This window comes from Oncorhynchus nerka, linkage group LG27, assembly GCF_034236695.1.
Source record: "Oncorhynchus nerka isolate Pitt River linkage group LG27, Oner_Uvic_2.0, whole genome shotgun sequence".
NCBI lineage: Eukaryota > Metazoa > Chordata > Actinopteri > Salmoniformes > Salmonidae > Oncorhynchus > Oncorhynchus nerka.
Genome location: NC_088422.1, coordinates 44,107,334 through 44,122,596, shown reverse-complemented (window position 1 = coordinate 44,122,596; position 15,263 = coordinate 44,107,334). Strand labels below are relative to the sequence as shown.

At 42.6% G+C, this 15,263-nt stretch overlaps 1 protein-coding gene across 2 annotated transcripts; it reads left to right on the top strand.

The window, feature by feature from the left end:
- The first annotated feature begins 1,772 nt into the window (after positions 1 to 1,772).
- LOC115111845 (ELMO domain-containing protein 3-like) lies at positions 1,773 to 11,907 on the top strand. Of its 2 annotated transcripts, XM_029638327.2 has the most exons (14): positions 1,773 to 1,845; positions 2,335 to 2,370; positions 2,588 to 3,095; positions 4,036 to 4,107; positions 4,848 to 4,922; positions 5,333 to 5,402; positions 5,688 to 5,750; positions 5,876 to 5,964; positions 6,068 to 6,191; positions 6,277 to 6,399; positions 6,531 to 6,661; positions 6,806 to 6,882; positions 6,961 to 7,088; positions 7,217 to 11,907. In XM_029638327.2, the coding sequence occupies exons 3-14, from the start codon at positions 3,060 to 3,062 to the stop codon at positions 7,453 to 7,455; spliced, it is 1,227 nt and encodes a 408-aa protein (XP_029494187.1). In that variant the 5' UTR covers positions 1,773 to 1,845; positions 2,335 to 2,370; positions 2,588 to 3,059; the 3' UTR covers positions 7,456 to 11,907. The 2 variants fall into 2 exon arrangements, with proteins under 2 accessions (XP_029494187.1, XP_064867771.1); XM_065011699.1 differs by lacking the exon at positions 2,335 to 2,370 and having other exon boundaries at positions 1,787 to 1,845.
- The last annotated feature ends 3,356 nt before the right edge of the window (positions 11,908 to 15,263 follow it).

Here is a 15,263-nt window from a genome sequence, read left to right as displayed (position 1 = left end):
AAGGCTGACCAAATAATTTCACTTGGATGAAGATATACATTTTATTGGTAAAGGAAATGTTCTGAATTTGAGTAACAGCTAACATTGAGGTAATGAGCTAAATCTAACATGAGCAATGACTGTCAGTGGAGGCGGTTGAAGAGAGGGCGACTCATAATAATGGCTGGAACTGAGCAAATGGAATGGCATTAAACACATGGAAACCATGTGTTTGATGTACCGTATTTCATACCATTCCACTAATTCCACTCCAGCCATTACCACTTGCCCGTACTCCCCAATAAAGGTGCCACCAACCTCCTGTGGTGACTGTCATAACTAACATCGGTATATTCTTGGCAGCGGTTTAAAGTATAAATTGTAAACATTTTAACCTACACTTCTTAGGCAATTAAACTCATAGCAACAACGTTGGCTGTTGCATACACAGATTATTTGAGGATTGTGAATAGTTAAGATGGTGGGTTTCAGTTATGGAAAAAAATAAATGTATTGGAACTGTGTTCTGAGGCATAATAATTGAAGTTTGCATGAAATCCTTTACAGTAGAATAAGTGTTCAAGGCACTCCAAGGCCTTGGTCTATACTTAATACATGGGAAGAGAAGAAGAGACACTATCACAAACATATGTTAAGGGTAAAGGGGGAAGGGAATGTTTAACCTCAAAACACAGCCATAAAGTGAAGATAAGTGAAGTACCCCAACAAAATAGACAAAACAAACCATCGGAATATCAAATACAATACTTGACCAAGATGACAACCATGGTTCAATTCCCTCTTTTGAAATTACATAAACTATGTCCTCGACTGCAATATAGTCCTCATGCCCCCAGTCTTTCTCTGTGGCCGCCAGGCAGGCCAACCCTGACGCTGGATGGGATGGAGAGCACCAGTCTAACTACCTACTGTACGTCACCCCGGTCCACACATGTTCTACCACAATGATGTCAAAGGTTTACTTAGGTGGTGTGCCCAGGGGGATCTGGTCAGAGAGCTGTTATTTCTCAGAGTACATGTCCATGCCGAGCCCTGCGAGCTGACCACAGCCAGGGACAGCCAGTCACCAGGAATAACTGCTTTCCTACCAATAACTGCTTTCCTACCCCTCCACCATTGGATAACTGTAAACACACTGGTGAACTAACCGCCTGTAGTGCTAATCGTAATGTTTTGGTGCAATGTTTAACCTCTCATTTTAGGTATTTTTTCCCCCTTCAAATTTAAAAGCGGAAGAGCATGTGAATGTGCAGTCAGCCAATGAATAAAATGTGCCCTGGTCCAGGTGCTGGACAGTTTTGTGATTGGGTGTGGTTAACCTGACTCTAGATCTGTGCCAATGGGAAACCAATGCAGAGCGGTCAAATAAGTCAGTTTGTGTTAAATGCCAGATGTCTCTATGGGGGTTTGAGAGATGGACCGTGAAGACATGAAATTAGAGTCGTAAACGTATTATTTTTCTACTTTGCTTCAACAAAGGTATAGAGTACAGTGAGTAAGGTCACATCATTCTGACCTCCTCTGACCTGTACAGCATCCGATCACAACCATGGCCTCAGCGCACACCCACACATACCATTTGTCAGGCCACTTTACAGGACCTGTGGATTGTGGTTATATTACCATAAACAGTTTACTATACAATCGATTTGCAGTGTCCAGTACAATCGATGTCCATTCTGGGAAATGTATCACTGGCTTTGCTTTAGCCATGACGTAATCGAAAAGGAACCGTCCGAGCACAGGCAGTTTAGGCAGGGCAGGAAACCACAATTCCCAGAATGCACTTGAAGTTAACTGTGGAAAGGGGGAAGGGAAACTGAGATTGGAGGGAGTGATACTGAGGTAAAAAATAAACTGTATTAAACGATAATTAACTATTATATAGATAATCGCTGCTGTGAGATGAATGTTTAAGAAATAGAGAGAAATAAAACAAATCCGAAAATGTTTTGACAGTTTCCAGAAGGGCAGTAGTTAAACTAGTGGTTGGCTTGTGAAAAAATATTTAGCTTGCTAACTAGGCTAACTTAGCTTAGATTTAGAGTTAGCTAGCTAATGTTAGCTTGCTGGATGACAGTACTTCAGAGCTACTGATGTTGACTGTCTTCTGAGCACAAATGTTATGCAACAAAAAAATCGCATTCATGATGTAGATAGCTAGCCAGTGCTAACTGAATGTACAGTAAGTTAGACTAGCTAGCAGTAGCCTGTCAGCTCACGTAGCTAGCTTGCTAACGTACCGGTAGTTAGCTAATGTTGTCAGTTGAGTTACTGGTAACGTTAATCACGTTTCAGATTGTACCTTGAAGTTATTTTTGTGTGTGTGTGTAGGCTGTGAGTGGATCTTCGGTATCACGTTACCATTTGGTGAGTCTAGTTTGACAGCTTGATAACGGTTCTAGCTATGTAACGTTACTGTAGTTAGCTAATCATTCAATGAGTTTGGTTTGGATACTTTTTCCAAAGATAATTGGATATAGACAATTGATCAGTTTGTGTTCATTAATAATTAGTATGCATTTGACATTTTATTTGTGAGCAAGCTAGCTAGTTACCCACCTTATTTTTCTGCCCCAAATTGCAGATATCCATGACAACCAGTTTGACATAGCATGGCATGAGTGCCCCCTATTGGTTAGATCCTGTCAAGGAGAAGGCCCACTCCAACTCTGCAAGACTTCAAGACTTGCCCCACAAGGGGTTGAACATTGTTACATCGTGGATGTGAGGTGCCAACATTGAGTGTCAAAGCAATGAAGCGGCTGGGAAAGAAAGAGGCCATACCAGACCAGCAGTGTCCATACCCAGCCCTGCAGCCCCTCTAATGGGGCAGGATGCACAACAATTGAATTCAATGAGATCAACCTGTTGACTCTAGTCTGGACCAAGAGAGAGGAAGGAAGGAGAGGTTTGAAACGCAGTAGTTGTGGAAAGGGACACAACAGACAACATGAGGGTCTTCCCAATAGCACTTTTGACCGCCTTAGTCTGAGAAATTAGGCTTTAAAGAACAGGGTTTACCCACTCACACATACATAGACTCACACACTCATGCCATGGAAGAGGACAGCGGTGTCACATCACACACGGAGGTAGGTGTTTTAACCTGGAGTAGTCTAACCTTTTGAAGTAGTTTAAACTGTGTGTAAACTATGTGATTAACAGTCACATCAGCTGTATACAATGAAATGGAACAGTATCAGTCAACAGACATCAGTCAAGTTCCAAATCAACATTTTGACCTTATGGCCTGTTCTGTACACATGTTAACTGTATACTGTCTGTGATACCATCACAGGGGTAGACAATGTGGGTGTGGTGGTATTCAATCAGATTGCACAATGAGACTTGCTGCACTAACAGATCTATCTGCTTGAAGGTACAACCTTATAGTACTGTAGACACATCCATTAGACCGTTTTTCTGACTATTGACCGTGAAATGTGTGGTGCTTAGCTGAATTTCCATCTCTCCCTTCTGTTTTTAATCCCCATTGTGTTAGTGAGTGGAGGAGGAAGTAATGAAGCAGCTTCCCCTCTAAAGTGTTCACATGGGGAAATAAAAGGTTTCCACCACAAAGTAGCCTAACAGTTCTCTTTCTCTGCTGTGTCTGCACTGGCACTGTACCATCTTGCCAGGGGTGGATTCATTAGTTGGATTCTGTTGCAAAACGTTTGGTCTCTGTTTTGCAACGGAATCCATTTACCATTTGCTATAGGAACCAACTGGACACAAACGGAACGAAATGTGGAGGGACCTATCAGAATCTGTCCAATAGAGAAACTAGTTTTCGTAGCAAAACGTTTTCCGCTTGGAGTAAACGTTTTAAGTCGCAAAACATTTAGCAACCGACCAAACGTTTTGCAACGGAATAAGACTAATAAATACACCCCAGGTCAGGTGAGAGGGCAACCACCTGATCCTTAGCTGCATATCATTCCACAGAGATGTTCCTGCCCCCTTTCTTCCTGTTCTTCCATGCTACCCTGGCTGTGTCTGATGATGCCTCTCGGTCTGTCCCCCTCCTCTCAGGGTCTGAATGGTGTGTCCCATGAATGTAAAGAGACAGAGGAGCTAACCAATGGCCACTCTAACCACAAACCTGTGAGTACAACAACCAACAAGAGGTTCCCTTTCAGAGATGTTTGTTTAAACATTTTTATTAAGCAGGAATTTCTGTATACCTCTCCTGTTATCATCAGTATAGACTGGTAGCTTGTTGGTCCTGCTGTTCTATGTTGCATTGTGTAGTGGTGGAAAAAGTACCTAATTGTCATACTTGAGTAAAAGTAAAGATGCCTTTAATAGAAAATTACTCAAGGGAAAGTCACCCAGTAAAATACTACTTGAGTGAACCTCTAAAAGTATTTGGCTTTAAATATACATAAGTATCAAATGTAAATGTAATTTCTAAAATATACTTATGAATCAGAAGTAAAAGTAAGGATAAATAATTTCAATTTTCTGATATTAAGCAAACCAGACAGCACCATTTTCTTGTTTTTGATTTATTTACGGATAGCCAGGGGCACACCCCATTTGTGTTTAGTGAGTCCACCAGATAAGAGGCAATCGGTATGACCAGGGATGTTATCTTGAGAGGTGCGTGAATTGGACCATTTTCCTGTCCTGCCAAGCACTCAAAATGTAACGAGTACTTTTTGATGTCAGGGAAAAGGAATGGAGTAAAAAGTATATTGTTTTCTTTAGGAATGTAGTGAAGTGAAAGTAAAATTTGTAAAAAATATATATATATAAAACGTAAAGTATAGATACCACAAAAAACTACTTAAGTACTTTCCACCACTGGCATTGTGTAACCTGTTGTGTTTCTGTATTCCCAGGTGATTAATGGACTGACGCCAGGTCATAGTGTCAAAGAGCACGCCAATGGCAGTTCACTGCTCAAGTCTCTGCCAGTGAGTTGCTCTATACTGTCCCTCATGTCAAAGACATTCCAGGAAAGGGAACTGACCCTACTGTTGTTCTTTAAATACAATTCTGTGTTTACAGATACACTGAGTATACCAAACATTAGGAAAACCTTCCTAATATTTAGTTGCACCCCCTGCTTTTGCCTTCAGAACAGACTAATTTCGTCGAGGCATAGACTATAAGGCGTCTAAAGCATTCCATTAGGGATGCTGGCCCATGTTGACTCCAATGCTTTCCACAGTTGTCAAGTTCGCTGGATGTCCTTTGGGTGTTGGACCATTCTTGATACACACGGGAAACAGTTCAGTGTGATCATAGCTTTCATCTGCATTCACCTGGTCAGTCTATGTCATGGAAGGAGCAGGTGTCCTTAATGTTTTTGTGATTTGTCTAGATTTCAGCTCTGAAGCAGAATGGCCTTCTGCAGTCTCTGGCTACAGGAGGAGAACAGCCCAAGACTGAAGGTAAGACACAATACACTCAGTGGCCCCTCTTCCCAAAGGAACAACCATGTCTCTTCCCATAACCAGCCGGTTATGGGAAGAGGAAGAAGAGGATGAGGGGCAGGGTATGAAATGATGGTGTCATGGCGTAGAGGGGGAGAAGGTGTCGTTCAGATTGAAAATTAACTGGAGAGGTGGTGGGACCATAGCACCATGACTGAACGATTACTCCTCACCTGTGTATGTTGCTGCTGTTTTAGCTGTGTCTGTGATGTTTCTCAGCCGTGTGTATGTGTGCGTTTGCAGAGGAGAGTGCGGAGGTGGAGCAGGCTCGAGAGGAGTGGGAGGCTCTAGAGAGTATCCATCCAGGTGAGCTGTTGTTAGGGGCAACATCTACCTATTCCCTGGCTGCCTGAAAGCTGTGATGTTTTACTCCTCCATTATAGGTTGTATACGAATCTGTTGAAGTGTGTTATTGTCCTGTGTGTCTCCAGTGGTCAGTGAGGAGTCCAGTCCTACTCCTCTCATCTCCTTTAATGAGGCGTTGCAGCACTTCCAGACTACAGACCTTGGCGAGGTGCTGGTAAGGATGTGGGTCTTTCTGTGTCTGGGGGTTTTAGGACTGCATTGTAGAGTCTCATTCAAATTATTACGAAAAAAAATGTCAGTTCTCACTCTCTCTGTAGAAGAACATCCAGCCCACCATCCGTAGGACGGGTCTGGCCGCTGTCACACACTTCCTGTTCGGCCCGCCGCGACTTCACCGAGAACTACTGGAGGAGAGGGACCTGGTCTTTGCCATCGCACAGTGTAAGTGTGTGTGTTTGAATGAGAGAGCGGGAGAGCCGTTTTGCAGACGATAAGAGGCTGATTGTGTGTGTTTTTCTCTTTGTAGGTTCTTTGGATAACAGTCAGGCTGTACACATGCGTGTTCTACAGACCATCTATAAGAGGCTGACAGGCAGCAAGCAGGACTGTCCTCGGTTCGGCACCCACTGGGAGAATGTGGGCTTTCAAGGTGAGAGACATCTTCTGTATCTATGCTTCATTAGATGCCGCTCTCACACTGAGATGAAAAGTGTGATAAGAATATATTGCTATGAAGAAATGAACAAAACACTGAAATGTTGAGTGTGTGTCTGTGTGTAGGTACGGACCCAGCCACAGACCTGCGTGGTACAGGTTTCCTGGGGCTGATGCACACCCTGTACCTGGTGATGGACCCTGAGACTCTGCCTCTAGCCAGAGACATCTACAAGCTGTCCCAACATCCCACCCAGGTACATACACACACACACTGGCCACAAACTATTCAGGTTAAGGCAAGTAGGGACATCTATGTAATGTGTGCCTGGCTACTTGAATAGTCTTTCTATTTACAAATCCCATTTGGTTTCTACTCTTTCTGCCCAATCTTTCTCCAGAACTTTCCGTTCTGTGTGATGTCCATCAACATGACCCGTATCGCCCTGCATGCACTCAGAGAAGAGGCCCTCTCCAAGTAAGTGTCCTGCCCTACTGCTAGAGCCTAGTCACTTGCTTACAAGATGTCCTCACTTTTGTGTGTGTGGTCTTCCAGGGAGTGTAACCGTCGACAGCAGGTAGTGGGGGTGTTGAACGAGTTCTATGTTGCCACGTTCCTGCACCTCTACCAGCTTTGGAAGAGCCAGCAGAAGACTATCTCTGACTCTGGCTTCGTCCTCAAAGGCAACTCTCTGTGTTTTACCCAAGGCTTAACAAAGCCCAGTTGTTTTCAGAATAATGTCATTATTAACAACATCCCTTTGTAACACAATCACATCCTTGACATCCACTGTGTCTCTGCTCCCCTCCAGAAGTGGAGCTGTTTGCCAAAAAGAACCCCAAGCAGATGCTGCGTCGGCTTGACGTCTTCCTGAGGGAGAGAAGGTCGGGCGGCGCCCCCCGGGCCTCCCCAGACCCCACGGCCCAGCAACCCTCACCCTGCCTGGGGGAGAGAGGTGCCAGGTCTGAGGGAACCAGAGGCAAGGAGATGCACTTCACTGGAGTGTGTGAGCTGACCCCAGACATGGAGGGAGAGGCCAGGCTCATCTGAGACATAGGGAGAGACTGAGAGTGAGACTGTGAGCACAGCTACACTAGTCTTAGCTGGAAAGAGAGAGAGTGTGTGTCTGTTTGTGTGTGTGTGAGACAGAAAGAGAATGAGGACCCCACCAAGCGCTGACCCCACTAATTTGTGGTACATACCCATTGATGCTGTAAAGCTGCTCTCAGATAATTTTGTATGGGATCCCTTTTCTCCCAACAGAAGTACATGATGATGTGGCGTTCAGATAACACTAAATCACAGACATGGGACTGATGGATGAATAGAAGATGTCATTAAAGAGGACGAGAGAGTGAATTAAATATTAGCGTTTTCACTGGGTCTAGTGCAGGGACAGGCATTTTTACGGTACTAGGACGCACCTGATTCTTCTTCTAATCATCCAATCATAGTCTTTAATCAAGGTGTTGATAAGTTGAATCAGGTGTGTTTCAGCTTGGCTGGAGCCAAAGCCTGCAGAGTAACAATGCCCACCCTTGGTTTATTGAATAGCTGCCAAGCCCCAGGGCACCGATCTGTCTATACGGCCCTAGTAGAGTTCTGGAAAGCCATAGTGTGTATGTCTGTTTTCTACTGTCAGCAGAACCAAGTCTGGGTGTGTTTGTGTGTGCGCGCTGGGTATGAAGGTAAAGGTCTGTGTTGGCTATAGGGAGTTGGAACAGTGAGCAATGTGTTTGTGTGCGTAGTTGGGCTTATGTGTGTGGTGGGTCTGTGGGCTCCGATGGTTCTTGTCTCCATCTCCCAGTGCAGGTTGAATAGGCCCAGAGCCCCCCCTATTGTATGGGGGATATATTTTTTAATAATTTAAAAACTATTTTAGTCCTTTCCAAAGGGATAGCTGTTCATGACAATAGATGAGATACTGTATATGAAATGATATTATATGGATAGGGTACTTGATGGTATTTATAAAAGTGAGAGGAACTTATTATGCTAAGAAACTCAGGATGAGAGTTAGAATGGTTAAGCCCAGTTCAAATACATAATGAGACGCGACGCAACTGTCTTTATTAGGTGAACTCAGCGAAATGACATTGCCACGTGCGGCAACGACTTCAAGACTTCGCTCTCACTCATCTGCGCATGAGCACAGGTTCGCTTCAGGCTGTTGGCGTGTGGCTGCCACAGGACCAAAAACAGCAGAGAAATTGAGCCTCATTGCGTCAAGTTGTTGCGGAAATTTACCCACTGTGCTGTTTGTGCTGTTTACTTTCTGCGTCTTCGTCATACCGCCGAGTCTACCTTTTAAGGAGTTGTAGAACTTAGTTTGTTTGATATGAACGGTGTCGCCTTAACGTCTCAGGTCGTCGGCTGCAGCTTCCCAAGATTCTACATGTCAAAGCTTTAGCTAAAGTCTTGCGACGAGACTGATCCATTTAGCCAATCAGAGAAATACATGCGCTAACGTTCTGTTTTCAGCCAAGCAGACAATTAGCTAGCTATGTTGCTGCACATAGCTAGCCTAGCTTGCTGATAATAGTATTTATCTGACAAGTCATAAAGTGTACCCTGTTTCTGGTGCATGTATTTCAGAACACTCGTTTGCTACACAAGTGGCAACTTCGTTTCAAAGTTTAATCACGTCATTATAAAGAGGCAGTGTTACTGTGGAAAAGGTCTCAACTGCGCTTCTCGTCTTGATCTGATTGCCCCTTTAGTCAGTTGTACAACGTTCAAAAATGAGCTACTTTATCTCGTCTCATGTCGGCTGTTGTATCTGAACTGGGATTTAGCCTTCGTCTCAAATATAATGTTTAGGTAGTCCCTATATAATGTTCTACTTTTGATCATATGCCCTGTGTTTCTCTGGTCAAAAGTAGTGAATTACATAATAAAAATGGTTTCACTTGAGATTAGCATTTAGACAGGTCAGTCAAGCCAACAGCTGACTAGCCATGGAGTAGCAGAGTGTGTTGGTGGGCTGGTTTAGTCAGACTAGTGATTGAAGTCTGCTGGAAACTTTCTACATGCATTCCGTTATAGAGCATCCAACTGGAGTTGTTTGACTAGGGCAATCGTCTGGGTTATCTGACTAAATGGATAGTGCACACAAATGACACATTTAGCTAATCTCATGGATATCTAGAATGAGCTAAAGGTTAGGGTGTCCATAGACAACATGGTATTGTTATGATGAGGAACATTTGTGATTTGGGAGAATTTACTCGTTTTAAATGATAAGATGATAGTGATGATAACAGTGAAGGGTGTCTCTAAGAAGGTGTACCGTATGCAATCCCAATTCTGTCATGGATAATCAGTAATAATAGTGATGTATGATGAGGGAAATCCTTCCTTATTTCAGGGTGTGTGTGTGTTTGTGGGGAATGGTATAGTATGGCAGGGGAGCATAGCTCTGCAGTCTCAATCAGTAGCATGTTCAGGTAGCACTAGTACTGTAGCATCAGATAGCATCCTTGTTGTTTTATCTTCCTTGTAGGATTTGTTGCTCTTGGTCATGTCTCATTTACAGTCTTTAGTGCCAGTGAGTGTTCAAGCTGTTACTATAGGACATTCACCCCCCATCTACAAGAGACACACACATCTCATTAGTGGAGCTACTCAGTGGATGAATGTTTTTGAGGTACTTGTAGATCTTCGGTAGCCTGTTCTTAAATATGATCTTTGTCTTCTGCTCTGAAAGCAGAACAAGTAGGAGGGGGTAATTTGAACCATACTGTAGAATTACAGTGACGTCATTCTGTGAGTAGGATGCTGCTTGTGTTCCAGATGGTTCTATTGTGTCTGCTCGCCCAGAGGATGTCATGTTAACCTCTAAGGGAAGCCTATAAAAAAAAAAAATGGATGTATCACTGTGTCAGGTGTTTGAGGTAACACAAACCCATTCAACTCATTCTAAAGTATACACATTATATAAACATCTATAAAGGTGGACATTATCAGCTCCTATACATAGCCTACCTTGTTTTATTGGGTTATTTCCAAGCACATTACTCTCCACATCTACCCCCCTATTTTTTTTAAAGGAATTCGTGCTCATTATTTTGCCAAGCGTATGTGTTTTTTTTATCAGCAAAATTTCCACTCTTACAGAATGTTGGAGGTGTGTACAGTGTGAGTGTTGCTAGGTGGCTGAATATTATGCTTTGTCTGTGTTGTGTTTTCAAACCGGCATAAAGGAACTCTTTGTAGCCGTAATCTCATCATAGCCCTCTTTAAGCTGAAATAATGGACTAAAGTCTATTTGATTTTAATTTATTTTAAAAGGCAAGTCCGTTAAGAACAAATTCTTATTTACAATGGCAGCCTACCGGGGAACAGTGAGTTCACTGCCTTGTTCAGGGGCAGAGCGACAGATTTTGACCTTGTTAGCTCGGGAATTCGATCCAGCAACCTTTCGGTTACTGGCCCAATGCTCTAACCACTAGGCTACCTGCCGCCCCGTCAATAATTTAACTGAACCTGCATTTCAGATTGTGAAGATACACATAAAGTTATTTTTTGTTCTATTTTAGCAGAGGGGCTTGTTGCAGTTCAGTGTGTGAATCAGGAAGTTTGTACAGAAGGTGATTGTAACTATATGATTGTCAGTAGGGCGTTCTATTGAAACACATTGCTTACCTCAAGACTTCAGACAAATCTTCTCTTTCTCTTCTTTGAATGTCTGTTAAGGACAATGGCTTCTCACTTCATATAATGGCAGATTGTATCTTTTCTCTTTCCTTAGTTATACACACTCCCTCATACACAGCTTGGATGTCAAATGTCATGTATATTCCACACCTGAAACACTAGTGAACTAACACTGAAGCTGGTAGGTCTATGTACTTTATTTGAAATGACACAGGCCCACTATAGGCCCAACCACACGCTTAGATCCACATAGATTTTTGTCAGCTTGACTGCAGATCCACTCTAATGGATTTTTGAACAATCATTACTGATGTTGACTATGTTAATGATAAGCTAATTTACTTGTCGCTTCGACGGTATCCACTTTCTTGTGTGTATTAGTGATTGTTCCCACCTTTTGACCATGTCAGGGAAAAAAACGAGAAATAACAATGATATTAGTTTCTGATCGTACAGAAAAATTGTGTTGCTTCTCCAAATTTGATTTGCAGTCCTAAATCAAGGTTCTGGCTTGAAATTTGCACCAGTTATGTCATGTTTTGTTTTCAACTGATAGATCTCAGTTCAAAACCAAGAGAAAACGGGTCTTAAGCAGGATGCATGGTACTCTGAAATGAGTGGTCTGAATCTCTGCTTTGTCGACAACAAATCATTTCCTGAATCCCCTGCGCTTTATATGAAGATGTTCTACTGTTGCTTTTGTCGTCTTTTTTCCCTGAAAGCATTTTATGACTGTACCTTAATTGTAGATGCCCTATTTTATAATGGGAGTTATTTCAGAAATATGTGCCGTTGTACAGTAAAATGTATGGTATGGAGAAACCTAAATAAATGCAATTGAAAACAGTTATTTGCTCTCTTTCTTTGTGCTGTGGTTATTATTCTTGTATTTGTATTTATTATGGATCCCCTTTTAGGGTTGCGCATTTTGGGGAATATTCAGAGGTGGAAACATTCTGTCGGAATTAACGGGAATATATGGGAATTAATACAATTTAAATGTAGATTTTTTTTGTTGCATTGGATATATTTACCTTACCTCATATGGAGGCAGAAACATAAACCCTTTACCTTAAGTATACATAATTGCAAATGATTAAATCCTTCCAAAAGAAATAAAATTATTTTATTTGTTACGAATTGAACTTTAATTAAATTAGTTGATTCAACTAAAGCTTTGGTTGTCTTCCACTCAGGCTTCCATGTCTTCACCCTGGACCACCTCAATGTCCACCTCTTGAACATCAGACTTTGAGGCCTCATCTTCACTCACTTTCCAACCTTGTTGAGGCCCGGAAGGCCACCCATTTTTCATCCCTTGTATTGATCAGCATGTTGCGTGCTTTTGTGTGTGTGTTCCCAAACAAGGACCAGTTGCGCTCTGAGGTGGCTGATGTTGGTAGGATTTGGAGGATGATGGAGGCAACAGGAGAAAGAGCCTCAGATCCACAAAGTCCCTTCCACCAGGTGGCTGATGAGATATGATGGCACGACTGCCATATTGCAACTCCATCCCAAAGCCCTTGCTTGGAAGTGTACTTTGCCAGACTGCCAAGAACCTTGCCCTCATCCAGGCCAAGGAGGTGAGACACAGTAGTGATGACACCATTGGCTTTGCTGATCTCTGCACCTGACAGGATGCTCTTGCCAGCATACTTGGGGTCCAACATGTACATAGCGGCGTGTATGGGCTTCAGGTATAAGTCTTCACGCTTTTTAAAAATATATTTCAGAACTGCAGTTTCCTCTGCTTGGAGCAACAGTGAAGTGGGCAGGGCAGTACGGATTTCTTCTCTTACATCTGCAAGCAGAGTCTGAACATCATATAGGATGGCATTGTCTCCCTCAATCTGTGCAATTGCTACTGCTATAGGTTTCAGGAGTTTCAGGTTGCTTACCACTCTAGAAAGAAAAAAAACCCTCCCAAAATACAATCTTGATGGGGCTGTCCATATCGGCAGACTGATATGGCCATTTCTTGGAGAGACTCCTTCCCATCCAGGAGACTGTCAAACATGATAACACCACCCCAGCTGGTGTTGCAGGGCAGCTTCAATGTGGTGCTTCTTATTCTTCTCACTTTACTTTGTGAGGTAGATTGCTGCTATAACTTGATGACCCTTCACATAGCTAACCATTTCATTGGCTCTGTTGTAGTGTATCCATTGTTTTCAGCACCATGATGTCCTTGGGGAGCAGATTTAATGCATGAGCAGCACAGCCAATGGTTGTGATGTGAGGGTAGGACTCACTTTAGACCAAGCAGCCTTCATGTTCGTAGCATTGTCTGTCACCAGTGCAAATACCTTCTGTGGTCCAAGGTCATTGATGACTGCCTTCAGCTCATCTGCAATGTAGAGACCGGTGTGTCTGTTGTCCCTTGTGTCTGCACTTGTAGAATACTGGTAGAGTGGTGGAGATCATGTAGTTAATTATTCCTTGTCAACGAACATTCGACCACCCATCAGAGATGATTGCAATACATTCTGCTTTCTCTATGATTTGCTTGACCTTCACTTGAACTCTGTTGAGCTCTGCATCCAGCAAATGAGTAGATAAGCATGTTGGGTTGGAGGGGTGTATTGCTGGGCGAAGAACATTCAGAAATCTCTTCCAATACACATTACCTGTGAGCAACTTTATGCAATTGGCCAGATGATTTTGCATCTTGTTGCATTCTTCACATATGATTTGGCACAGTATTTGCAAATATACACAGCTTTTCCTTCTACATTATAGCTGCAGGGAAATGTCTCCACACATCAAAAAGTGCCCGTGGAATTTTCCTATAAAGATTAGTTAGCAGGATCAAGCAAACTAAAAGCCACATGGTAGCAAAGACTAACTAGCAGAAATTGTTAACCTCTCTGGAGCAGGCGTTCCGCTAGTGACCCACCTCGACAACATCCAGTGAAATTGCAGAGCGCCAAATTCAAAATACAGAAATTCTCATAATAAACATTCATGAAAGATACAAATGTTATACATCGGCTTAAAGATGAACTTCTTGTTAATCCAGCTGCTGTGTCAGATTTCAAAAAAGCTTTACGGCAAAAGCATACCATGCGATTATCTGAGGACTGCGCCACACTTACAAAAGCATACAAACATTTTTATGCCAAGTAGAGGAGTCACGGAAGTCAGAAATAGCAATAAAATGAATCACTTACCTTTGATGATCTTCATCTGGTTGCAGTCACAGGAGTCCCTGTTACACACGTCCCTCTTTATTTCCCAATACCTCTGTTTTGTTGGCGCGTTTTGTTCAGTAATTCAATGGCGGTCACAACATGCAGATGAATACATCCTAATAGTACCGGTAAAGTTCGTTGAAACATGTCAAACGATGTTTATAATTATTCCTCAGGTTGTCTATTATCTAAATAAATGATAATATTTCAACCGGACAATAGCGTATTCAATAGAAAGGAAAATCGGCCACGTGCGCAAACCAGCTCTGCTTCATTCTACAGTCCACTTACAAAATGGTGTCAATCTTCCTATTTTTTTTCAGAAAACAAGCCTGAAACAATGTCTAAAAACTGTTGACATCTAGTGGAAGCCATAGGAACTGCAATCTGGGTCCAAACCCGTTACATACTGTATAGGCATTCAATTGAAAACTACACACATCAAAAATATCCCACTTCTGGGATGGATTTTCCTCAGGTTTTTGCCTGGCATATCAGTTCTGTTATACTCACAGACATTATTTTAACAGTTTTGGAAACTTTAGAGTGTTTTTTAAATTCAAATCTACCAATTATATGCATATCCTAGCTTCTGGGCCTGAGTAACATGCAGTTGACTGTGGGCACGCTTCTCATCCAGATGTCGAAATACTGCCTCTAAGCCAGAAGTTTTAAATTAGAAATTATTTAAACGGGGGATCACGTGACCCTTGAACGAGATGGCCGCGTGAACTAAGAGCTCCGCACAAGTAGTTTCCAATTCCTAATCTTACCTCCATTCCAAGTTCACACTCATTTAGCTTTAGTAAGAAAAAGTCATGGCGGCTACAAAAGGCGACACTACAGCTGACATTTTTACCCGGACTCTAGTATTAGCGACGGAAAAAGCCTCCAAGAAGAAGCTAGCTTCAGAAAAAACTAGCGCCATTAGCCAGGAGCAAGAGAACCCGCTCCCCCACGAGGCACAACGAATGCCAACCTCGCACTCTGTCGAAGACATCCTCTCTGAGT